This window comes from Lissotriton vulgaris, chromosome 4_1 (assembly GCF_964263255.1).
Source record: "Lissotriton vulgaris chromosome 4_1, aLisVul1.2, whole genome shotgun sequence".
In the NCBI taxonomy this organism is placed as follows: domain Eukaryota; kingdom Metazoa; phylum Chordata; class Amphibia; order Caudata; family Salamandridae; genus Lissotriton; species Lissotriton vulgaris.
In genome coordinates this window covers 637,561,183-637,587,568 of record NC_141691.1, presented here as the reverse complement: position 1 = coordinate 637,587,568, position 26,386 = coordinate 637,561,183, and the positions used below count along the sequence as shown (strand labels likewise).

The 26,386-nt window shown below is 43.6% G+C and overlaps 1 protein-coding gene across 1 annotated transcript in view; it reads right to left on the bottom strand.

The window, feature by feature from the left end:
- The window catches only part of PKD1L1 (polycystin 1 like 1, transient receptor potential channel interacting), a 1,739,639-nt gene that overhangs the window by 1,026,925 nt on the left and 686,328 nt on the right, over positions 1-26,386 (bottom strand). The window contains exons 17-18 of the mRNA XM_086964902.1: positions 11,858-11,977; positions 8,431-8,599 (exon numbers count right to left, since the gene is read on the bottom strand). Of these exons, the coding sequence (XP_086821028.1) occupies positions 8,431-8,599; positions 11,858-11,977 (289 nt within the window). The remainder of the gene's footprint in view (positions 1-8,430; positions 8,600-11,857; positions 11,978-26,386) is intronic.

Sequence of the window (26,386 nt, the reverse complement as noted above, 5' to 3'; positions counted from 1 at the left end):
CAATTCTGTCACCTGAACAGATAGGTTCTTGCAATGCAATGCCAGTACAGATGGGAGGAGCAAAGGTAATTGGCACTCTCGTTCAAGCAGTGGACTCTAGAGAAGAGACAGCTACAACGGTGAACAAAGCAGTGCTGAATGGCATAGTAGCTATTGCGAACATTGTACTGTTTGTCCATTACCAGTACTAAGATGGGCTTTGCTTATGTTTTTGCCCCATTTCTATTATCATATACTTTCCATTACCCAGCTCCCTTGCTAACGTCCATTCTTCGGCCGGCAAATGGTTTAAAGGCAAATGAGACTTTATTTTATGATGAACATTTATAAATTGTGAACATTTAAAAATAAAAGATCGTGAACATTAAAAAAAATAAAGCATGTAAAAATAGAACATTATGACTTAAATTAAGGTACAACTTTAAAGGAACCACTGGTTTCTTAGACATGTTAGTTTTGGACACTGTGTCTGATAGCACTTCAGAGATTATGTACACGCGTCACAAAGATAGACACCATTTCTGCGAAACAGAACTAGATTGTTATTGTAAAACCTTATTCTAATGTGATAAATGCTAACATATTTGTAATTTTCACTGTATACGGTATATCACACGTGGTGCAACAATGTGAACGCTCCATACATGAGCTACACTTGGAAATAAACAGCTAATTCTAGCATTGGGCAATGTGTGCGAAAATAAATTGAGGATTATGGTACATAGCACAAAGAGGCAAGATCTTTATTACTAAGCAGATATAGCAACATGAAATACGTCGAACAACATTACCTGCTACAAGTTACATTATTACCTTACTATAGTGCTTGAATGTGTTTTTGTCAAGAAGGGAAATGCTTACACATCCCGTTCAGCGATTTCCTTTTGCAACAAATGTTCAATGCTCATGAAGAATATATTCACTTTACAAAAAAACTTTGGATCCAGCACTTTGTCTTCTTTGGATTAAAAAAACATTTTTGCACATTTAAAGAGGTTATCCCTTCTTAACAAATTTGCACCAACATTAGGAGAAATGCATTTCGAAATACTTGATCTCATCATCCTAGATTTAGGCATGGTATTTGCCTTCATTTGGTGTACATTCATTCTTTTGTGATTTCTTAAGTAAAAAAACAAATACTCAGTACGCATGTGTCAATGTCATGTATGTCCACAAAGGTTCTTGTCAATTGATAATTTCTTGGAATTGGAGGGTACTGCACAGGGCCAGGCTCCATGCAAGGCTATAGCACCTCACTTGTGCCACCATGTACATTTATAGTATCTGGTGTGTGACATAGCGCATTGGTGTACGTTTTCACAAACATAAAATTCAAGAGATATCTTTTAGCATTGTCAAGGCGTAGGCTTTAACTTCGCCATGGTCCACTTTAAGCATACAAGTCTTCCATTGTCTTATGAAGTAGATGTTTAGCACGCAATTTGTATCTCTGGAGATGTACTGAGCCTCTTTGCTGACTATTTGCTAACATAATGTGTTAGAGCCCAAGTTTGTGAAGATTGTATTCCCTCTAGTGACCAAGTGTCCACCAGGGAGTGTGCTTCATCCAAGCTGATTTTATGGATGTGTGACATGTAACAAAAGTCAATTCATGGTACTAGAGTACTGATTTATATTTAGCCAATCATTTTCCGTCAGTTTGCCTTCTAAGGTAAGCCAGTCTCCACCACCACCCAAATATAGGGATATGTTAATGACTAATTGTAGCCTATGTTTTTATATATTCTTCACCTAGCACCTGTGCTACCCATTCCCTTAATCACACTTGCATGCTTTAAAGGATGCCCCATTTATTTAACACCTAAGTGGTATTCGCAAAAAAGGTTGCCGATTTACGGAAAGTCCTTAATCCCTAGTATATCAAAAAGTGAAATTTTTGTATTTTCCTGTCCCTCAAAAGTGACAAATTAGTGACTGGTGTTCGTAATCGAAATCCAACAATTTCTCGGCACCTGCCTGCAGCCACAATCTGGTCTGCCCATGGCGGTAGGGAAAGCCACATCTTTAAAAGTGGCAGCTAGATAGTGTGAGTAAATCGGTTTCATTTGTTTCAAGCTCATTTCTGCTCTACTGCTTGTGGATTCTTGCTTCAATGATCTCTAGTTTACCTCAACTCCACTTGGCTGCTAACTACTCTGCTCTGGTCTCCTTTTGTCTCTGCTTTACTCCCTGGAGCACTCTCGCCCTCTTCCTATATATTCTGTTTCTCATTTCTCTCCAGCTCCTCTCCTCTTCTATTAATCTGGGCTCTTCTCGTACAGCCATATCTCCGTTCATAGGCTAGTTTGTCCTTTTTAGGGCTCGGCCTACATCCCCCGAAGTGGGCGTGGCTTAATCCCTTCGATGCTGATGACGAGCTCAGCTCGTCATCAGCCACGGGTGACGTGTGCGGATGACGAGCTGAGTTCGTCATGTAACGCTGTTATTAGAAAACAGCGGCACAGCGCAAAAATCACCGCAGCAGCGATGCGTTTAAGAGTCCTTTTCTGAGGGGCTCGAAAATCGTACCTACCAAATTCCTGAATGCTCGTGAATTTCGCAAAGTGTTTTTGCGAGCTGCATGGCATTTGGGCCTCGCATGCTTGTGTTTTTATAAGACAGCACGCAATAGGCCATAGACGGTAGACTTTCTCCGGCTATTGCATACTGTGTGCGGTTACGCGCAGCAGAAGGCCATATTTCTTCAATTACCAGCTGTCATGGCTCGCGGTAATTGAAGACAGATGCTGGGCGCGCTTGCACCATTCTTTGCTGTCTGCTCTCGGAACTGTATTTGGCATTCCTGGAGCGTGTGCATTTAGGGTCAGGACTGGATGATGCTGGGCGCGCGTGCACCATTCTTTGCATTCTGCTTTACGAAGCTTTCCTTCTGCCTTACTACACTACCGTAGATTGGGGGTCAGAAGGGAAAAAGTTTATAGAAAAGTTTATAGACTAGTGGGTGTGTATTCCCTTAACATAAACTAAATATCACAAAACACACCTCTAGTCTTGTCCATATGTATTAAATCAGTTTATGCAGTTTCTTTTGCCATATCTCAATCGAAACTAAAATTAGTTTCAAGAGAGATATGGCAAAAAAAAACTGCATAAACTGATTTAATACACATGGACAAGACTAGAGGTGTGTTTTGTGGTATTTAGATTTCCTTCTGCCCCCTGATGGCACTCGATAAGAAGTGCCCCCCGCCTGCATTTTTGTCTCGAATTCAGTTGTGTGCAGCCGTCTTCAAAAATAAAATGAAACAATAGTTCTCTACGGTCTCTTTACTAAAGGTACTCAATGGGTTATTTCGTGCGAGTCTACGAGTTATCTTCAGAACATGGCATCAGGGATTCTGGCCTCCTTCAGCGCACATTCCAAGGTGTCGAAGAGGTGCCATCCTCACTTTTCCTAAGCTACAGCTCGAGACGTTAAAAGGAATCCCAGCAATGCATGGCCTTACACACGCTTTCTGGATACGACCTGGAGATTCTTCGACTTTGAGGAAAGTCCCTGCTATTCACTTGCATGATACAACCCCAGCCCTTGGGAGCTATGAACATGACTCGGCTTGAACCCCAGCGATCCCACTCTGCTATAGGCATCAACATCACGGAGAGCTTGCAGGCTGCCATGGATGTCCTGATGGAGAAAACTTACCCTTGCTTTAATGCTGCCCATGGCCCTCTGTGTTCCATTGCCTAATAACTTTGATTCCCGTGCAGCGGTATGTCACTAACCCCTCTCTTTAGGTGTATGAAAATTCAGAGCAGAGGCTTGCCACCGGAGGGCAGGGTCGCCAGTGAGACCGGACCTGTGCACGCCGCAGAGGGCTGTCTGTGGACGAGCACAGCAGCACAGGCTCCTATTCGCACAATACAGCACAAGACTCGAGGTCCTGACATCTGCCCGCCTCCTCGTGCCCTCCCTGCGGGGTCACACTGACTGCACCTAAAGAGGCGGGAGCTCAATGGAGGAGCCCCTTTGGCGCTTTACTTACGCCACAGCCGACTCACTCTGCTGAGGGGGCTTGACCCGAGCATTGCTTGAGGGTGCTGTCGGCGGAGCCCTGGCAGCATTTCTGTGAGATCGGTTCAGCTTTTTAAATGGTGTTTTTTTCTCTAAATGTTGACTTTTCCACGTCTTGGCGTTATCCTCAGTTCCTCACTGCAGCATGACATGCCCTGTAGTGTAGTGCTTGGATCCCAACTGCCCGGGTGATGATTGTTATCAAAATGCCCTGAAGTCAAACCAAAGCAGTAACTATTTACTGAGTTAGTTGGAGTCTCCAGAACACTTCATCTCCTCTCTTATGAATTCATTTGAGAATTCAGTGCCTTCTAAGAGCTGTAAACTGTAACCGTGATCCACAGTTAACTAAAGATTTCAATGTGATGCAAACGACAAAGGAAATATCTTTTGGGCAGCAAAGGTATATTTGTGCCAAAGTTGACGTGATAACAGCACAAAGGGCCTTTGCATCTCGGAATTCCAAACCCCCTATAATGAGTGCAGAGTGTGTGCGAGAGGGACAGTGAGTGCAGAGTGACTCCGAGAGTGACTGTGAGTGCAGAGTGAGTGCAGAGTGAGTGCGAGAGTGACTGAGTGCAGAGTGAGTGCGAGAGTGACTGAGTGCAGAGTGAGTGCGAGAGTGACTGAGTGCAGAGTGAGTGCTAGAGTGACTGAGTGCAGAGCGAGTGCTAGAGTGACTGAGTGCAGAGCGAGTGCGAGAGTGACTGAGTGCAGAGCGAGTGCGAGAGTGACTGAGTGCAGAGTGAGTGCGAGAGTGACTGTGAGTGCAGGTGAGTGCAAGAGTGACTGAGTGCAGAGTGAGTACGAGAGTGAAGAGTGACTGAGTGCAGAGTGAGTGCAGAGTGAGTGACTGTGAGTGCAGAGTGAGTGCGAGTGTGACTGAGTGCAGAGTGAGTGCGAGAGTGACTGTGAGTGGAGAGAGTGCAAGAGTGACTGAGTGCGAGAGTGACTGAGTGCAGAGTGAGTGCAGAGTGAGAGTGAGAGTGAGTGCAGAGTGAGAGTGAGAGTGAGTGCAGAGTGAGAGTGAGTGCCGAGTGAGTCCAGAGAGAACAGGGTATGCTTGTGCGCTTACACGGAGCACTGACACACAGGAGCTAAAACAAAGAACAGCTAAACACATGTCTTGGGAGCTTCATGGAGGCAGCCGGCCCTGTGTGAGAGGAGCAGCAAGGACGGGACGCCCCAACCAATCAAGCGCAACTACTCACAACCTATTGTACGATTACAACACAGGCCAAAGGGCAGAGCTTGGTCTTTTCGCATTACGTTGGGTGAGCAGTGTGTGAGCGTGCAGGGTGAACAGTGTGTGAGCGTGTGTAAGGTGAGTAGTGTGTGTGTGTGTAGGGTGAGCAGTGTGTGTGTGTAGGGTGAGCAGTGTGTGTGTGTGTAGGGTGAGCAGTGTGTGTGTATGGTGAGCAGTGTGTGTGTGTAGGGTGAGCTGTGTGTGAGTGTGTAGGGTGAACAGTGTGTGAGTGTGTAGGGTGAACAGTGTGTGAGTGTGTAGGGTGAACAATGTGTGAGTGTGTAGGGTGAACAGTGTGTGAGTGTGCAGGGTGAACATTGGGTGAGTGTGTAGGGTAAACAGTGTCTGAGTGTGCAGGGTACGAAAACTTGAACCAAGTACACCACACACACACACAACACCACACACAACACCCCACACACAAGACCCCACACATAAGACCCCACACATAAGACCCCCCACATAAGACCCCACACACTCACCACCACACACTCAGTGCAAACTTACACACACTCACCACCACACATGCAAGCACGCACACACACAACCACACCGTCAGTGCAAACTTTCACCACATACAGGCACCATAAGTCGTCTCTGCAGGCTTCCGCCAGGCACACACCACCAGACGTCAGTGCACGCTTCCAACAGGCACACGCACCACAAGCGATCAGTGCACACATCAATTGTTAACGCATCCACAATTAACTATTGTAGCAATGTAGTATGGTGCACTTTACTTTTAAACATCTAAAGCACAGCATGCCTCTATTGCTACAATTCCAATCCAACCCACATCATTCCAATACACACCACATGCATACACTCAATAACACATGGCTAAAAGACACTGCCATTTACAAAGCCATTAGCTCTAACTCAAATAAATCCGAGGCCTATTCCATTTCCAATGCTTGTTAATATTGCTGAGCTTAAACATTCTATATGTGTCACTTCCGGTGAATATCAGTAGCGAACTTAACACCCTCCTCTGAAAATTGCACTACAAAGCTGAGCACAGGGAATTGTTGGGAAAAGAACTCTTGTCTTGTCACAAACAAAAAATTCTCTATTGCAAGCACCATCCTGTCACAAGGTGTGTTTTTTTAGGTTTCGCCAAGTGAGGGCCTTATGGAATCAATACGGATTCCAGATGTGCACGCGGACGGACAGAAGATGTGCATGCGGGGACAGGATGCTTTACTCGACAAGTGTTTAGTGGGTTGTAAACAGGAGAAACGTTGTGAAAGCATGCCATGCTCTCTACAGAAGACGACGCACTCCATACACTGCATGTAACTGGTCATGATGCACTCTACAGGGCTGGTGTACGGTTTATGACCTGCCGGACAAGTGACGACAGGACTCCTTGTAGGAGTATACTGAACACCTCTGAAGTGTATTAGAAGTATGGCGCTTGTACACCATATGTTTATAGAGAAACCAGGGATGAGGCAGAAACAGCAGTCAGAGGAAGATGGGAGGGAGGGAGAGGTGAGAGTGGGATGGCTAGATCGATGGATAGAGTATAGACAGACTGTCGGACCGACAGATCAGTGGTAACAATTGCCCCGCGGTGTGGGGGTGGGGGAGTTGAGGGCGAGCTCTAACGAGCCCCCCCCGGCACTGTGCGCGGCGAGCATCAGAGCTCCTGACTGGGCCCGGAGCAGACGTACAGACGTTTCTTGTGACTGCGTCAGGTTCCTCTTTCCAAATAAAGATTCTCCACGCCACAGCCCAGCCCACACATGAGATGCACAGACCTTCCCTGACTCCGTCAGCAATGTCAGGAGTTCTACTGGAAGTAGAAAAAGCGTGTGGCCTGAAGGGCAAGTAGTGCAGTTGATGGGGTGTAGTGTAGGCAGACCCTTTGGAGAGTTAATGTAACGCGGCAACTTTGTAGATTGCATTGTTAATAGACCAGCCTGACCTGTGTGCCATAAAGTGAATAGTGCAACGTGGGGGTTGTAGTGCAAGTACTGCAACCTGTGGGCTGAGTAAGTAGTGCAAAAATCCGGCTACAGCTTAAGCTGAGAGGCAGGTGAGCTGTAGTGTAAACCGAGGCATGTGGACTGGAGCTGCAGTAGCACAGCCTGCGAGCTAAAATGCAAGTGGGAACAAACAGCACATGTGTTGTGGCATTAAAACAACTTCCTTTGGGTAAGTAGAATGTCCGTGGGTTGCATTGTGAGCAGCGTGCACATCAAGGATTAAAATGTATTTCATAGGTCAAACATCTTTAGGCAGCACTTCTCTGACTCATTCTCCATTAATTCTTACCTCTGATATCTTCTTACGCACTCATTCACTCACCTCAGAGCACTTGTCAATAACAGATCTTGAACTATCCTAGGACATTGCATATTGCTCAGAGAAATTAGCCGATACCTCCACATCCAACAAATATTAAAAAAGCAATAGGTCTCGCATTTCATTAAGTTAAAGCCTTTTGCTTTGCTATACAATACCATTAGCAAAGCAAATGGCTTTTTAACTTAATCAAAGGCGAGACCTATTGCATTTTCAATGCTTGTTTTGAACTGTTGTGACCATTAAAATGTGCGAAACTTACTGGCAACATTAAAATCAAACGTGTTGTCTTGGCGCAAGTAAAATGTCTAATAATTCCTCTGTGCACAGAAAATTATCTGTTACTTGCGACTATTTACAGACACAACACTGACGCAGGTCCGCTGGAAGCTCTGTTACCTTAATTCTTCAAAATAGCTGGATAGAAATATACCCAAGAAAAGTTACAATACAAATGCAAGAACTATTTGTTTGTAACTTTTGTTTACTTTCGTCTTTTGTTTTTTACTTCTTTGTGGCAGACGTCCCCTATGGCAGTTTCCATATTTTCAGTAAAAGGTATTGGATTTTAGCACCCCTCCCCCATCAAACTGTAGACCAAATGAAACCAGATTTGTCAAACTAGTAGTCTATCCTTTTAAAAGCGGTTTTCCGCACGTTTCCTGAAAATTGACAAAGGGATACAAAGTTATTAAGGGTGCAGACATAGAATTTGCTATGGAGAGATGTAATCTGCCTTGATTTTAATAGGTAATTAGTGAAAATCATGCCATAGTAACTTTTTCTCACCTTCTTGAGAGCAGAAAATTAGCAACGGTATTGAAGAGGATGCGTTTACCTGCTTGGTTCGGTATATCTTTTAGTAAGGCTCGCTGATGATGTTCCTATGCGGGAGCCATCTCCAAAATGCCACATAAACGCGGTTGCACATTGGTCAGCAGTCTCTGCATGGAACTCAATGTCGGTGTTTGTTTCATACGTGGTCCCGCTGGTACGTACAGAGACAACTGCAAAAGCAACATAAAATATTCATTTGAGAAAGTAAGGTGCCACTGGAAACAGTGAGGATGGGATATTTCAAGAATTCCAACATCCATGTAAAATGATTAGGAACGCAATTCTGTTGCCTCTTGTGTGAAATACAGTTCCAGTAATTCAATGCTTTACATAACTATCCTTAAGCAAGATTTTTTCAGTTCAAAGCGTAGATTTTTAGAGTCATGGGGTGCTTTTCAAACCATATAGATTTTAATTTCGGTAAGAGTTACTGCTATACCTTACCCAGTAGCATTACGCAGTATTCCCAGCATGAAAATTGGCACTGGTAAATTACTCTGACCATCTTCACTTCGAACACCTAAGGATCAAGTAAATTCCTCACAATGGTGATAAAGGAAGTTGCTTAAACATTCCTAGTATTCAATAATACTTTTAATGAGGTTAAACCAAATTAATTTGCCGAATATGGCAAAATGATGAGGTGGTTTTTGTGATACGGAGAGCATTAATATTTTAAACAGACATTTCACAAAGGTAGTTGGACTAAGAACGTGGGTAACTCATTTCATGTATATTCATGTAACAATCACAGTTAGGAGTCAGGACCAAATAGGTATATCTAAGGTGAAAAGCCTGTACGACACCAAACTGATGAGTCATTGGTTTCCTTTACATTCCAGCTATTTGGTCAGAGTTCAAAATTACACTTACATTTCTATGGATTGTTAAGCTGAATGGACAAACCCAGCCACTGCTGCGCTGGCGGGAAATATTTGTTTATGAATTATGCTAATGTATGTGAATATTTCATCGTTCCGTGTTCATTGTCAGAGATTGCCAGCAGACTCCCTGTTAGAATTAATTTCGTCCATATTAAGTGAAAGAAGAAGAACAATGAAATGCTTTGAATATCGTCTGATTTGTATGTCTCGATATATAATGGTAGGATAGACCACCAACTGGGTACTCCCTGTAATGCGTTATCTCGAGCATATGCCTTTTACTTATGTAATCAACTCTTAGAAATGCTAACATTATTACCCAGGAACTTGCGGTCTCCACCATCATCCTTTTTGGGCTAACCAAGAGACTTTTGGTAAACTAAGAATTTCAATATGTGGGTGACTGCTCAATTCGGACTGCTGCCCAGAAAATTGAAGGTTACATATATGGGAGGGCACCTGGAGCATATTTAGCTTACTGTTGGTCCAGTGGTCATCTTGGAGTCCTATGGGCCTTTGGGCCAAAAAACTTGAAGCTCACAACCATCTGATCTCTAGTACAGTTTTGGAATACAGAGTGGGCCATAGATTCTCTAGTACAGTACATTATCTGCCCTCTCTTGTAGAGGACACTATTACAAAGATTGCACTTTCTCATTCTCATGGTGACAAAACTACAGACTCCTAGTTGTCTGAGGGCATGTTGGCCGTACTAAAGTATGCTCATAGGCAAGGAGGATCAAGGGACATAATGAATGTAAATCACACTGGGGATGAAGCACATTTAGAGTCATCAACTAGTACAAAGATATATACTAACCTGTGCACAGAGCAACTTCCACAGCAATTATGCAGATCACATCACCAATATATTATCTTTAAAGAGATGCCCTCACTTATTGAGTGCAAAAAGAACAGATGAAAAATGGAATGCTGAACAAATCATACATTCACCCCTAGTCAAACATCTGGTTTGAATCCATTGTTTTTTACTCGCCATGCCATTTCAGTATAGATCCAGCCATTGGCAAATCAGTCTTGGCCCTGCTCTCCATGGGAACAGTACAGCCCTAACTGCCAGACTAGGTCCTCTCTGGACCAGAAACAAGCAATCTGGGACCGGTTTCGGGGTATCGCCTCTCTTCAGCCACGCTAGCTTGAATCAGGGAGCATAGCAAGCACGGGCACACTTCTTGCCACAGAAGAAAAATGTAGTGGCTGCTGAGCACTCTATCCATATTTAGTTAATTAAGCTGAGTGGGGGGCATGCATTCTGGTTCGAGTACAAATCAGATATAGATCAGAGAACAGTGTTATTAGATGTAAGGGAACACTTGTTGGAGGAGGCAGATCAAGGGAAGTCAGATCAACGTGGATTGCTCACGCTAGCAACATCTTTCAACACCATAGATCATGGTGTATTACTGGAAAGTCTGAACATGGTGGTAGGAGTGAATGCTAACAATACTGCGCAATGTTTTCCTCCTTTCTGTAAGTCTATCTCCCATTTGAAGAGAAGGGGATATGGCAGCATGTTCAGTAGGGATGAGTAGTGGAGCTAACCAAAGTTCATCTCTGTCTCAAGTTTAATGTGCTTACAAATACCCTGCATGACTGACTGGTTAATTATGGCAAAGGTTTTCATTTGCATGCAATGATAGGAAAATTACCTTTCAAAAAGGCAATTAATTATATTAAAGAGGATGCAAAAAAAAGACATTACTGCATCAAAAAACAAGAGGTTTCTGGTATACACTGCCCAGATTAAAGGCCTCTCATCGACAAATCGTTGTTTGTGATATCAGTGTCAACATTGGCAAATAACACTTTTCTTTTAGTCCCCACCATCAAGAGCAAACTAATCAAACTGGAATCTTTAATTTCCACGTTTTAGGGCAGTCCTTGCCAGATTACAACCTTTTGGGGGACGGGGGTGGATGGGAAGAGTATAATAGAGCTGCTATTGCAAGATCCATTTTTTGGCTCTCACATTGTTTATTTCACTTTGCTTTTCCTGGTGGCCCATACAACATTATAGCCAGATTTCAGAAATTCTAGTGAGAGCAGCTGTAAGAGATCCTTTGTTTGCTCCCTCTTTTTTTTCAAGTTTCATAGGCTGCCTTATGTATACAGGTAGAATGCACCTCTTAATTTTCAATACATATGATGATTAGACTGTTTAAAGGATTGTCTGATCTCATACCAGAGTGTATCTAGCCAAATGTGTTGGCACTAGTTAAATACATACACCAGAACACCAGTGCTCCGAATATGTATATGCAAGTTAATTTTTGCCTCTATGTAAAACTACGGTGGCAAATCAGAATTAAAAAGCCGTTTAGCATTCGCTACTCTGACAGTAAACCCTCATCCATTAAATGATCACACGTCATCATTCCTTTTGTTGTATAGCTGCCTGGTTAGGGTGATTGATAATGCATTAGCAAGGAATTATGTAAAGAACATATAAGTTAAACAAAGCAGTTAATCAAATTTTTCATTCCCCGCAGCAAGACTATAGAATGATGAAGTAACAGAACATACACTTAATTGGACATATGACTGGCACGATCATCCAGAATGTACAGTTTCCCACCCTGTTCTTTGCTGTAACAGAGACATTGTGAGGCACGGCAGTGGCAAACGTGTGGGTAACATCAGGACCTGAAAGAAAAAAAGAAAAGCAAAGATATGTTACTTTGAATGGTTACTGTTACATACCAGTGAAACCCTGAGTGTTGTTACACCCATAAACTGCCATCCCAGACTTGTCCGAAGAGTACTAGTTCCTTCAACTAGGAGTTCTCTTATGGCTCAGTTTCTACCAATGGTAAAGTAGAAAACATGTATATCTTTACACAAACTGAACACAATTAAGATAAAACAAGTTTATAAGCAATGGCTTTTTAAATGTGTTTAACCACGTAGCATTTACGTCCAGTAGGCACTTGGGTGTCATTGCTATTAAATACATTTCGTAAGAGTTGTGACTAACCAGTGTGACCATAACTTCATTTAATGGTACTCAATTTAAAAGTGGACTTGAGCTTGTCAGTTTTGGAACTAGATATTTATAGGTCATAGTACTTGTCAGTATCGAGTGCTTTTTGCCACTGTAGACTATTGCAAAAAGATATATATATATATATATATATATATATATATATATATATATATATATATATATATATATATATATATATATATATATATATATATATATATATATTTTTTATTTTTATTTTTTTTGTCTCTGAATATCAAATTATGCACTGATGAAGAGAGTCATCCAATTCACTTTGACAATAGCTTTCATATTATTTGAAAAATGTGTACCAAAATTCTTCTTCTTCTAATGAAACTTGTTTTGCAAACATATGGCTTGTGTAAATGGTATTTAGAGGGGTCATCTAATTTTTGTCCAAGTCTCATTTATAATCTGAGACATACACATTTAATTCGATTTAATCAAACAAAGGTTTCAAAGAACCAATATTTGATAAAACCATAATGATATAATCTGCATAAGGTTAATGTTTTACCTCTTACTTGACTGTTTTATGCCCTTGAATAGTTTGTTTCTACGTAACTGAGAACAAATATTAAGGGAGATTAGTGACATGCTTGACATGAGCATCAAATAAAGGCTACAATGTGGAGAGAAAATAATTAACTAAAGGTGTGCTCCTTGATTGTTATACAATAACAATAAATAATTATAAGGTCTAATCTAAACCGTTTCAAGCATTTAAATAAAAATGGGCAATTCACCAGTCAAAAGCTTTCTCACTCAAAGCAAGAGAGATCCAATAGATTAAGATCCAACAATTATGTTTTTGTCTGTTGTAGCACCATCAGAATACACTCTGCCATTAACGTATGTTGGCTGTTAGGCGTTATCAAATATTGAATAAATGATTATCTGAGATGCTAAAACCCATGCAACAATTTTAAAAGCACTGTTAACAAGTGATATAAACTACAATAACGAAATTGGTGATTATTATTCTTTTTGGTAATTAATGTAAATTTTTTTTTAAATTACTTATTTTTGCTCTCAAACGAAATACATGATTTAAATAATTGAGGTAGACTGGATAACAAATATTACCATAGACTAAGAAAAAAAAACAGTTGAGAACCAATAAGGTTCAGTTATGTTCCCTTCTCAGGAGTTAATAGCTCACTATAGCTCACCCAAACAAGCCACAGAAAACGAATAGTAGTTGGTCAGGTTGGCAATTTGTTTTAAAACACTGATTCAATTTTGCTTGATACATATCTTGTTCTACAAAAGTTCTCAAATCTTAACATTTAAAATTGATTCATCATATTCATCAATATTGCATTTTAGTGCAATTCAGGCCTACACTTCATCATCATCATCATCAAAAAATGTTATTCGGCATTTTAGATTAACGCCATAAAAGTACAGATAAAAATGACAGTAATGTACAGATAAAAATAACAGTAATGTACAATTTAAAAAAGGATACAGAAGCTATTACTATTACAATTCATTCATTGGGCCCGTCTCCCAAACCCACATATTAATCAGCATTATGGGGGTGTTTTACTCAGCGAGTCCCTCTAGTGTCTTTTAGTTTTACTGCTAACCTTAAGAAGTTTGTCACAGAAAATAAGGTCAGGGGGTCTTGGACCATTTGTAAATGCAGCAGGGCTTCCTTCGCATGCCTGAATTTGCCCTTTTTCGGCAAGCTTACTAGAAAGCGGTGTCAGGGCAATGAATAAATGGACATAGTAATACAAAATGAAGGGTATCCGGCAGAGATCTTTGATTATAGCCACAGGAACCCTTTGGCTCAACTGAATTCGTAAAACCTGGCGGATCGGCTAATAAATGATGTAAAAAGTTGAGCCTAAAACGTGTGATTAAAAATCTGTCCTGGGCGTTATGTATGAGGGCAAGGTAAGGTGCTATTCCTTCACAGGTCCTCACTAAACCATGGGCATTGACTGATTGCTTGCCCCCATCCCTACCTTCTCTGGCTAAGTCTTTGTGTTTGAAAAACATCTCCTTAACCCTAACCTGATCCCGACCTGTTATGCCGGTCGGCATCAAAAAGAGGTCCTTACAGCCGATGCTTTCCGAAGCTCCCTTTATGTACTTCAGCCACTGAATATTCATTCCCCTATCCCTCCCCAGGCAATCATTAATTATTTGCTTAATCAGCCTAGCTTCTGGGTTGACCCAGATCTTCAACCATGCTAGCAAGGGCCTGTCCTCTATAAACACTCCCCTCAGTTCTTCATGTATGATATAAGAGGATACGCATTGTGGGACTTTAAGGAGCCTTCTCAGATATTTGTTCCCCTCTATATGCAACTTGTCTGCATTAGCGATTCCCCACAGTTCTGCCCCATATGCCACTTTAGAGTAGCAAATTGAATTGTATAGAGTGATCATTTGCTCCGGCGACCATCGCCCTAGTCTGTGACCAAAATTAATTATTGCCCCTGAACTAGATATTAGCTTGTTGCATCATTCCTCAATCAGTGATTAAAAATGTAAGCCCCTATCAAATAAAATGCCCAGGTACGAAAAAGACTGTACGTTCGCTAAACTGAATGCGCCTATTCTGTAATTATTTTTTTTTTCTAGGTTTAGTCCCCATCTCTAAGACATACAACTTAGTCAAGTTGACAGAGAAATCTAAACTAGTCATAAAATCCACGAAACCATCCATCAATCGCTGTAGTCCCAGTGGAGTGCGTGCCAACAGGACCGCTTCGTCTGCATAAAGCAGGACAGGGATTGCTCTGCTACCTACTCTGGGTGAATCCACTTTTAAGCTTCTTAATGATTCTTCTAGGCCATTAATATACAGGGAGAACAGGAACGGGGCCAAAAAACACCCCTGTCTTACCCCACTAGTACAAATAAAAGGCTTGGTATTACCGCCATCCAGGTTGTACCTAACTTTGGCCATTATTGCCCACAGCTTCTCCCTGTTCACACAGTTGAAAGCTGCGGTCAGATCCATAAAGGCTAAGTAAACCCCTTCTTTGTTGGCAATGGTGTATTTTGCCACTAATAAGTATAGGTTTAGGCATTGGTCTGTTGATCTATTGGCCCTAAAACCGTACTGAACATCAGTAAGGATGCGATGGTCCTCGGCCCAACTCATCATGCGCTTTAAAACGACTTGACCCAGCACCTTAGCAGTCACGTCTATCAAGGAGATAGGACGATAGCATTGGGGGCTATCTCTATTCCCCTTTTAAAGATGGGGACTATTATGGCCGTTGACCATGAGCGGGGTAACCCTGAAGCTATGGCAGCGTTTATTACTCTTGTTAGGACTGGCCCCCATAGCTCCACCTTACTTGGTTAAAGATCCGGAGGGATCCCATCTGGATCCCTTATTTCGAGTTATGCCCAGGATACCCGCGATAATCTCTTCTAGGGTAAATTCTAGCACCACCTTCCACCTCCCCCACCCTCCTCATTCTCCTGTATCTTGGTGTTCCCCCGATTATATAGCCCTCTCAAGTGCTCACCCTCTGTTCAGGAAGCACATTAGATGCTATCTGCGGGCTATTTATGTCTTGAAAGCAAGGATTATTGACTATCTTCCAGAAGGTGGACAGGTCTTTCCGTTCACGAGCTCCTCTCAGGTTCTCCCACGTTTGAGTTTGGAGTGCGTTCTTTCGGTGCCTTACTGCCTGCTTGTAGGTTAGTCTGCAGCACATAACCCTCTGTTTATCCCTAGGCTTATGTTTAAGGGCTGCTCTTAGGTTCCTCTGGGCTAAAGAGCACCCTCTATCAAGCCACGGGATCATTTTTTCTCTTACCCTGCCCTGTCGTCTGCATAAGGCCATCTATCAACCGTCCTATTTCTTCAAATGCCTCCACTAACGGGGGTCCTTCCCCTGCTGTGTCTAGGCACACCTCCAGGAGCTGTTTCACTTCTTCCGTGAGGGACTTATAAAAGCTTTCTCCATTAAGCCTAGACCATTTCAGGCGTCTGCCTTGATCCGTAACCATCTCCGTATTTGTCCCCACCCTGCTCCTTATGACCTTACTAACGTTTGTCGCTGCCACCGACAATGTTAGCGTGTTGTGGTCGCTAAAACCACTCCACTCTATTGCAAATCCCTTTATCCACTTCTTAAACAGTTGGGACACTAGTATAAAATAAATGTATGAACTGCAACCCCTTCCTTTAAAGGTTAAGTTAACCTGCTTATTGGGTTCAATGGTTAGTAAGTCCATTGAATGTTCCATTGTGTGTCCTTTCATCGCCCTGCTCAGTACCCTGCCTTCCACTGTGTGCTCGAAGTGTACTCCCTCTTCTAAGCTGCATGAGGTCCAATCATCTGTGAAGAGTATCATATTAGGGCATAGGTGACAATTAAAATCCACGGCTATTAGAAACAATGGAGCCGTTGCACCCTGAACCTGCTCTCTCAGTAAACTAAGTCTTTCAACCAGCTCTCTTGCTCTACATCCTCCCACATTATAAAAATTGACCAAGATTATATTGAGGTCTCTACTTTTAAACCGTAAGCCTAACATGCAGTCTGAGTTCCATTTTAAGTCAGTCCATACCCCTTCCAGACCCAAATCTACCAGAGTTATAAGACCACCCCTTGCTCATCCCGACCTGGACTTACTTGCTGGAGCCCCAAAAGACTTATACCCAGCTAGGTGAAAATTGGTATAGTCTGCTTCCCAAGTTTCCTTCATACAGATTATTTTAAATCTGTTAATGTATTCGAGCCACTCCTGGTTTTGTAATTTGGCAGACAAACCTGCCACATTCCAAGATACTAGCTCGAAGGAGCTCCCATGGCAATGTGTAAAGGGGCAAATGGGCATTATAGACCCATTACTGTTTTGAGTGCCCTCAAGCCTAGCTAGGGTTAGGTTGCAAGAGGACAACTGATTCTCTTTCAGAGAAGCACATTCCAAGTACTCCCCTACTAGTGGTGTTGGATTTGGCTCCCTATCTTGGCCTAACTCCTCTCCGTGTAGTCAATCCACTTCGCTGAGTTGTCTTCCTCAACCAAGTGGCGTATTTTTATTGAATAGCGGGAGCAACAGCCCTCCTCCTTCCCTCTGTGGGGCTGTCTGGAGTCGTGTGTATTTCCTCCCACTGCAACTGTTTCCAAAAGCTCACTCCTCTCTCCCTCAACCCCCTCTCTTAGTCTGCCTGGCTGATCATTCCTCCCCCTATAGGTCTCAAAATGCCCACGGTTAGACCTATAGTCTACTGGCCTATAGAAATAACTTAAATCCTGCACCTGGATTTTGGATCGTGAGCCTATCTGGGGGCCTTGGGTGACATAGTGCACTGCCTTTGGGTCTTTAAAATTAACGACAATGCAATCCCCTGCTAGATTCTTTTGCCTGTGTCCCACCCATCTCGCTCTCCTTACAAAGAGAATCTTCCAGTACACATCTCAGGGCAGTGATCTATTGTTATTTAACCAATATATTGTTTTGTTTTTGAGTTGGTCATAAGATTCCTCTGCACCCAATTACAGTTCAGGGACCCCGGTCAGGACAGCGACATAAGGCGTACAATCTGGGGGTCGATCTAAATGGGGATACAACTTCTTTGCATTATTCCTTCCCTTATCAACATTACTTGATTCCCCCTGTGACCTTGCAGGATCTGGGTTTACACTGGCTATGCCCCCCCCAGACTTGTCAGTGCCCAATGATTGCACAATATGATCCGCAATAGGTGGGGCAATATGGTCCAAGCCAGATGCACCGTCCTTTTGTTATAGCATGAATATTGCATGGATTTTAACAATTCAGAAACACTTCACAGACATTTCTTATTTTTTGACAATATTAACTTAATATGCTTTATATATATTTATATATATATTCACAGAAAAAAACATAGGTTTTAGGCCATATATAGTTAGGGATTTGCATTTACAAAACCTTATTTTACCCGCATAAAACCATTGAAATTCGCATATATAGTTAGATGCGCTAACTATATATCGCGCACCCGCAATCCACTGCTGATGATGTCACATATTACATCATTCATGACATGGTCAGTGACATCACTGATGACATCACTGATGACATCATCCAGTGACTGTATGTTTCTGTAAAGTTAAAATATGTCTTACATATTGAAGAATGAGTGGATGTATAAGTGTCTGGATGAAGGATTTAGTAGGTGCATGACTGACTGTATGAGAGAGTGATTAAATGTGTCTCACTGAGTGCATGGGTTAGTGACTAAACTATCTTAAATTGTGCATCATTATATATGTTGTTCTATGAACTGCTGCATGTGTTGATCAGTAGCTATATGAGTAACTGTATGGGTTATTGATTGGTTGCCCAAGTATTTGTATGGAAGAGTGAGTGTGTGTGTGGGGGTGGCTGGGAGGTGTGTGACTGTGCATACATGTGTGAACAGTTTATTTACTAGATCTATGGGTTCAAAACTGCATGTGGAAACAGCTGTATGGGTGGTTGACTGTGTACGAGTGTATTGGTGAGTGAATGGATATCTCAGTGCTACATGTCAAAGTAAGTACATATGTAAAACACAGTACATGTGAAAGTTCACATATATAAATTACTGTGTATAAGAGCCAGTGAATGTGTGAGTGGCTGTATGGATCATTGTGAACTTGTATCAGGGATTGTATAAAAGAGTAAATATGTGTTAGTATATGTTTGAATAAGTAAGGTGTGTATAACTGTATAGTTGAGGATATGGAGGTGTGATTGATTCAGTGCATGACTGACTAGGTGTGTGAGTAACTCCATGGATGAGTGACAGTCTGTGAGTGTCTGTTTACTCTGAGTGTATCTAAGGTTATATTAGAGTCTGAAGAGGTTGATCGTATTATCACATGATTGATGTCATCAGTGATGTTGTCAGTGATGTCATTTGAGTTGTCATCAGTGATGTCATTTGAGTTGTCATCCGTGATGTCATCAGTGATGTCACTGACCATGTCATGAATGATGTAATATGTGACATCATCAGCAGTGGATTGCGGGTGCGCGATATATAGTTAGCGCATCTAACTATATATGCGAATTTCAATGGTTTTATGCGAGTAAAATAAGGTTTTGTAAATGCAAATCCCTAACTATGTATGGCCTAAAACCTATGGTTTTTTCTGTGAATTTCATTGGTTTTTTAATAGCAAATATCAAATGCTGTCAAATGTCAAGTACATGATAGGTAAAAACATTTTCGTGTTTATGCACGCTGATGTGCTTTGAACGCTGCCCCCCTCCCCCCCCTCTTTTCTCTTAGCAGTACTCTCTCTTTGCAGATAGTGAAGGGTAGTTAACGCAGGCCTTTGCCCCCGTTGTAATCGGTCGTGCCTGCTTCTCTCTCTATTTGATTGATTGTTATCCAAGCATTTACGGTTTTAGAATTGGTTCTCTTTGGTTCATTCTGTATTTACAAACAAGCACAGAGTCGCAATACTCTGTTTAGTCTTTGCACATAGTGAAAAATAGTTTAAAAAAACAAAAGGAATCGAGCAAAATCAGTAGGCCACTAATGGGATCTCTTTTTGACCTCGCTAAAATAGAAACATTATGAACAACCCCTCATGAGAAATACGAAACTAGTGAGAGGAACTGAGCTCGACACCAGGATGGCTGCAAGACAGCTCGGCTCTGCCGCCCACCCCACCCCACCCCACCCAAAATAACGACAAACCCTATGCAAATATTATAAATATATACAACACACCAGCAAAGTAACAGGGTAAAACATTTTATTAAATAACTATTTACATAACTATTTTATACTTTTTGTTGTCCGATCCGGCTAGCTCAATCGATCGAGCATGAAACTCATGCACTCTGATAGCAAGCGTTGCTGCTGATGCTATGCAGACCAAAACTGGTTTTCAGTTTGTACATTCTTCTAGATTTTTCCATCCAAGGCTGGTTGAGTTTGTAGAACGATGGCTTTCAGATTTTCAACATACGGTGTGGTGGCGCGGACTGGGAGGGGGCGCTTGGCTCCTGCCCCCTCCCCAAGTAAGGTTTTCATACGTGAGTGTACGTTCATGGTTTTGGTCCCTGAGTTGCTTCGATGTCACTGCCATGCTCAAATGGCATAAGTCCTGGATGTTGGGTGCCATAGTTCAGAGTTCTGAGCAGCGCTTGTAACACTGTCTGAAGCTTATTTGCACCTACTGCAGCTTCACTATTCTCAAAGTAAGTGGGGGCCGTTTGTGGACCTGACTGCATTGTTAAACAATGTGATGCGGTGCCTCCCTGAACCGCTTGACGGAGGCCCCCGAGGGGCGGTGAGATGGCACTTAGCTCCTGCCCCCTCCCCAAGTTGTGTTGCCCTGGTGTGGCCTGAGATCGCCCCCGACATAGGCGGCCGGCTCCCGGGGTCCGGCGGAACTTTTTGCCTTTTGATGACTCTTCCATTCTGGACCTTGTCCCACAATCCGTTTGACCTAAAGACACGCTGTAGTGGGGCGCCCCTTTACCGGTTCAGTTGCCATTCCGCCCGCTTTTGCTACACTGTGCCTCTTCCGCCATTCAGCTGTTTACCGCCCTCTCTTGCGACTACAGCGTCTCGCTCACCATGTAGTTGAGTTGCTCCCGCTCTTGCGATGCAACGATAGGCGGCTGCCACAGGACTCTCAAAATGGCGGCCGGCTCTTCAGATTTGGGAGTGGTCCACTAAAATGGCCCTGGGACACCTTGGAACTCGGACGCTTGCCTGATAGGGCTTGGGTCCCATTCTCGAAAGCGTCCCCTCAGCCTTGAAGATTCTACAAAAGTCTTGGGGGCCCCCGACTCCCGCAGGCTTCTGGTGGGGTGCGGCTGCCATGATTGCTCGTGGAATGGCCACGACTGAGCTACGAGATGGTGGTGCTCTCATGCTGACGCCAGCTTCAGTCTGAAACATCCAGAAACACTGTAGACTACCAATTCGATGAGTTCCGGTAGCGCCCCAACATGACCCGGTAGAGAAGAACTTGCCCTCCCCTCTTTGACTGATGGTTCTTGTTGCCTGTCCCTTCTGTTGTCATTTAACAGAACTTTTTAGACTGCTGAAAGGGGTTGTGTCCCGACGCTGGTTGGTGGAGACATTTTGACTATATTCTGGACCTACGTTGTCTCGTAATGCGTTATATGACACGCCGCGTTAGCGCACCCGGAAGTGCTCCGGTGTGCGAAGCGCAGCTTCCCGGAAGCGATCCGGGGCGCGGCGCGCAGCGCGTAACGTAAGCATAACAGGTCATGTGACTTGTTAATAAAACTTTTCATTGGTTCATTTTACTTTTGTTATTTTAATGATGAAAAGCTTGGTCATTTGACCTAAAAATTACGCTTTTTATTGGTTTCGAACATTATTTTTTCTTAAACATATATGTTATAATGTTCCAGGCTAATGTACTTTCCCGGAAAATTTACAACTGTCCTGCAAGTAAAATATATTCCTTTTTCGAGAAAAAGGGCGTTTCTTCGTCCCATGACGGAGCCGTTGAGTAAAAGAGGCTCGGCCTGCTGTCTTAGTCGGCGATACGCCTGATTATCAGATTCTTATCGATCACTTTATGTTGCAGGAGTGGAAAACACAACTGCCCTTGACCATTTATCTTTACTGCGTTCCTGCGTATTATACCTTTTATCCGTCATGTAATTGGACTGCTTTATTTCACTTGCCTTTTACTGATTCGAAAACAGTGACTAAAATTAAAAACTTTACCAATGTAAATACTACTACCATGTTTTTTTTTAAAAACCTTTATTGTGAAAATGTCAGTATACAAATACGGGCCTATAACCACGTGGGCCGGCCACGGAGCAAACTGAAATCGTATATGAGGAGGAGACATTTACATTGTAGAAGAACGTAACGAGCGGGCCTTTAGGTTGCAAGAGCTAAGGTGTCTAACAGTTGCGGAATCGGTGGACGTACATTTTGTAATTAAAATACGACAGGGCCACTTTCAATAAAATTATCTAGATATACATTTGCGGGCAAGTACCATGGGTGACGTTAATTCGAACTTTCAATAGTACAGTAATCAATAACACATCAGAACTTAATATCAATAGGGATGTCGAAATATTCAATCAATTCTCGTCCCCGCCCGCCATGAGCATCAAAACTGCATTTATATCTCGTGATATCAAAGTTGTTCAACCAGTACACAACAAGGAGTTACGAGTCCCATTTATACCGGCGCCATTTTGGGCGAGGCCGGGCAGGTCCAGGATATAGTCAAAATGTCTCCACCAACCATCGGCCAGACCAGAACCCCTTTCGGCCCTTTATGCGACAAGATGGTGTCTTCCATTCAGAAAATATTGTTGGCAGCATTTTGAAAGGAAAGATAAACAGCCGTTCTCCTAGTGAGTCTCACATTGTTACATTTAGGAAGAATGTTGAAGAGTAGTATGTTGAAAATCTGAAGCCATTGTTCTACAAACTCTCAACCAGCCTTGAATGGAAAAAAAAATCCTGAAGAATGTACAAACTGAAAACCAATTTTTGTCTGTATAGCATCAACAGCAACGCTTGAGTCAGCTTTGTGTGAAGCCGCCATTTTGATTCAATCAATAACGTCCCCCTGCACACATTCAGGGACCTGGTTGTGTCTTCAGGTCAAACGGATTGTGGGAGAAGATGCAGAAAGGAAAAGGAAAAAAGTTCCGCCGGACCCCGGGAGCCGGCCGCCTATGTAATGTGCGATCTTTGGCCACACCAGGGCGATAGTGAAGCTGCAGCAGGTGCAAATAAGCTTCAGACAGTGTTACAAGCACTGCTCAGAACTCTCAACTATGACACCACCTCGGTGCCATCCGGATCTTGGCGCCTTGTGCTGGTTCCGGCCTATTCACACATCGGTCCGCTACTGACACCACCTCACAGGCCAACGGGGCACCCCACGCCGACTTTCGGCGCAGCATTGTAGGATGGCCACACCAGAGCAGCAACTTGCTAAACACCACCTCGGTGCCATCCAGATCTCGGCGCGTTGTGCTGCCTTCGGCCTACTGTAGCCGCAAGTGCGGACGCAACTCAACTGGATAGCGAGTGAAACACCAAGGGGCGCCCCACTGCAGCCGAGGAGCCTCCATCTTGGGGGCGACGCACAGCATCACCAATGCAGTCAGATCCTCAAACAGCCCCCACTGACTGACGCGACCTCACAGGCCAACGGGGCGCCCCACGCCGACTTTCGGCGCAGCATTGTAGGATGGCCACACCAGTGCGGCAACTTGCTGGACACCACCTCGGTGCCATCCGGATCTCGGCGCGTTGTGCTGCCTTCGGCCTATTCGCACATCGGTCCGCTACTGACGCCGCCTCACGTGCCAACGGATTTTCTACGCTTTTTATAGCCCTATGCCGCATAACAGGTCATGTGACTTGTTTATAAAACTTTTCATTGGTTCATTTTACTTTTGGTTTCCTAATGATGGAAGGCTTGGTCATATGACCTAAAAATAACACTTTTTATTGGTTTAGAAATTTTTTTTTTCCCAAACGATGAAAGCCCCACCTTGTTTCTGGATGTTTCAGACTGAAGCTGGCATCAGCATGAAAGCACCACCATCTCGTGGCTCCGTCGTGGTCATTCCGCGAGCAATCATGGCAGCCGCTCCCCACCGGAAGCCTGCAGGAGTCGAGGGCCCCCAAGACTTTTGTAGAATCTTCACGGCTGAGGGGACGCTTTCGAGAATGGGGTCCAAGACCTAGCAGACAAGCGTCCGAATTCCAAGGTGTCCCAGGGCCATTTTAGTGGACCAGGCCCAAAAAGGAAAGAGCCTGCCGCCATTTTGAGAGTCCTGTGGCAGCCGCCTATCACTGAACCGCAAGAGTAGGCGCAACTCAGCTGAATGGCGGATTTTGGCACAGTGTACCAAAAGCGGGCAGAATGGCAACTGAAACGGTAAAGGGGCGCCCCACTACAGCACACGATCCGCCACCTGGGGAGGACCGTTCACGCCGCCCCCCCCCCCCCGCCCCCCTCCCGGGGTGCCCCACGCCGTTTTTTGGAGCAGCATTGTAGGATGCCAAAACCAGTGCGACAACTTACTGGACATCACCTGGGTGCCATCCACATCTCAGCGCGTTCTGCTGCCTTGGAACTATTCGCACAACAGACCGCTACTGATGAGGCCTCCCCGCGCACCCCCCGGGACGCCCCACGCCGTTTTTTGGAGCTGCATTGTAGGATACCAAAAACCAGTGCGGCACCCAGGTAACATCACCTGGGTGCCGTCCAGAACTCAGCACGTTGTGCTGCCTTGGGACTATTCGCACAAAACACAGCTACTGACCATTGTTGCTTCTTTTTTCAAAAAAATGTTTAAATGTATTTACTGTTTTTGTTGCGTTCTATATATTTATAAGTTATTAAAGTGTTATAATCCTACTACTTTGTTGGAGTATATTTTTAATGTGACACATAATTGTAAAAACTTTGATGTACAAAGAGGCATCCCTGGAATCTTCCGCTTCAAGCTCGGTCCCACACACCCTCACAGTGAGAATCCCCTCCCCAAGCACAATACAGGATGGTTATCAGATAGTAGGAACCCGTATGGTGTGACGGATCTCATCGGGTGGGGGCCTTGATCTACTGTAACTCCTTTGAACAGGGGTGATTCTCTACAGCTGGAGCCATAAACTACATCGGCAGGGCTAAGTGATAGACTGAGACCGGCCTGCACAATCAGACAGAGGAAGAGGAGTGTCAGAGAGTGCGGTAGTGAATAGGGTGAAAGGGAGGTGTCGGGCGGGCACGGGGTGTGATTCTCAGAGAAGAACAGCGCAGATGGGAGGAGGTTTCTGGCCCATGCATATGAGAGAGAGCGGGGGTAACCAGTGCGTGGGGGAGATGCTTGCGAGGGTGGGGAGCCGTGCTGAGGATCGACGGCGTGCAGAGAGTGGGTCTGGTCAAGGCATCTAAAATGGCTGCCGTGCACGACAAAATTGTGGCATTGGAAAAAAGGCAAGAAGGCGCAGACAATGTTTATCAATAAGGATTAATTCATAACAAAATATTTTATCGCAGTGACAAAATGGCGGTCAACAGTTCCTGATTTCCATCGAATCGAACGTTAACAGACGTCACGCAGCAAAAAAAAAAACGCTCACGCACAGCCGCTGGAAGACATGTATCAACATATATGAGCCTCCTCAGCCACCCTCAGAAAACATAAGGGGTCAGGATACGTCTCCCGTCCCCCCTTATACCCTGTAATTTAATTAAAACGAAACACAAAATGGCGAATTCCCGTTTCGCTACCAGTTTGCGGCCCAGTTCGCGGCCCGGGAAGCGCTTCTACCGTGAAAAATCAAATTTTTTTTATTTTCCCCACGGGACCCTTTAATAACCCCAACATCATTCCTAGGGGGTCAAGAGGGGTCTACCTTGCCCCCTTTCATTAAATTCCCCCTTCATTTTTCACCTCTTCTTGTCTCTCGATCCTACCGAGAGACAAGATGGCGGCCGCACCGGACTGTTTAGAATGTTGACAGACGCCGGAGAGCCAATCAGCTTCGCTACGCAAAGCTCCGTGACGCGAAAAGTATGCGATCTGGAGCGCTATCTGGGACGCTGTCACAGATATATACATTTTTTAAAACGTTAATTTCTCAAAATCCACTGGAGCACATATATTGAGACCCAGCAAAGGCACATCGGGCTAACAGTCCCTACAATTTTGCCAAGTTTCGTGCAAATCCATTCAGCCGTTCGAGCTAAAAGTGAGGCCAAACGCCCTATGGAAATTAACATGGGAAAAACGCGTTTTGGGACCCCCCTTTATTCTCGGCCCCCCCTTAACGAAACCCCCCCAAATTTTCAGGGGCTGCTCAGAATCAAACTGTGCCATTTTCCTGAAAATTTCAGCCGATTCTGTCCACAAACGCCAAAGTTATTAGACATAGAATTTTCAAAAGTCCCATAGAGAAAAAATCCTAACTATATATACCTACTGGCGATAGCCAGTAGGTGTTATATATATATATATATATATATATATATATATATATATATATATATATATATATATATATATATATATATATATATATATATATATATATATATATATAT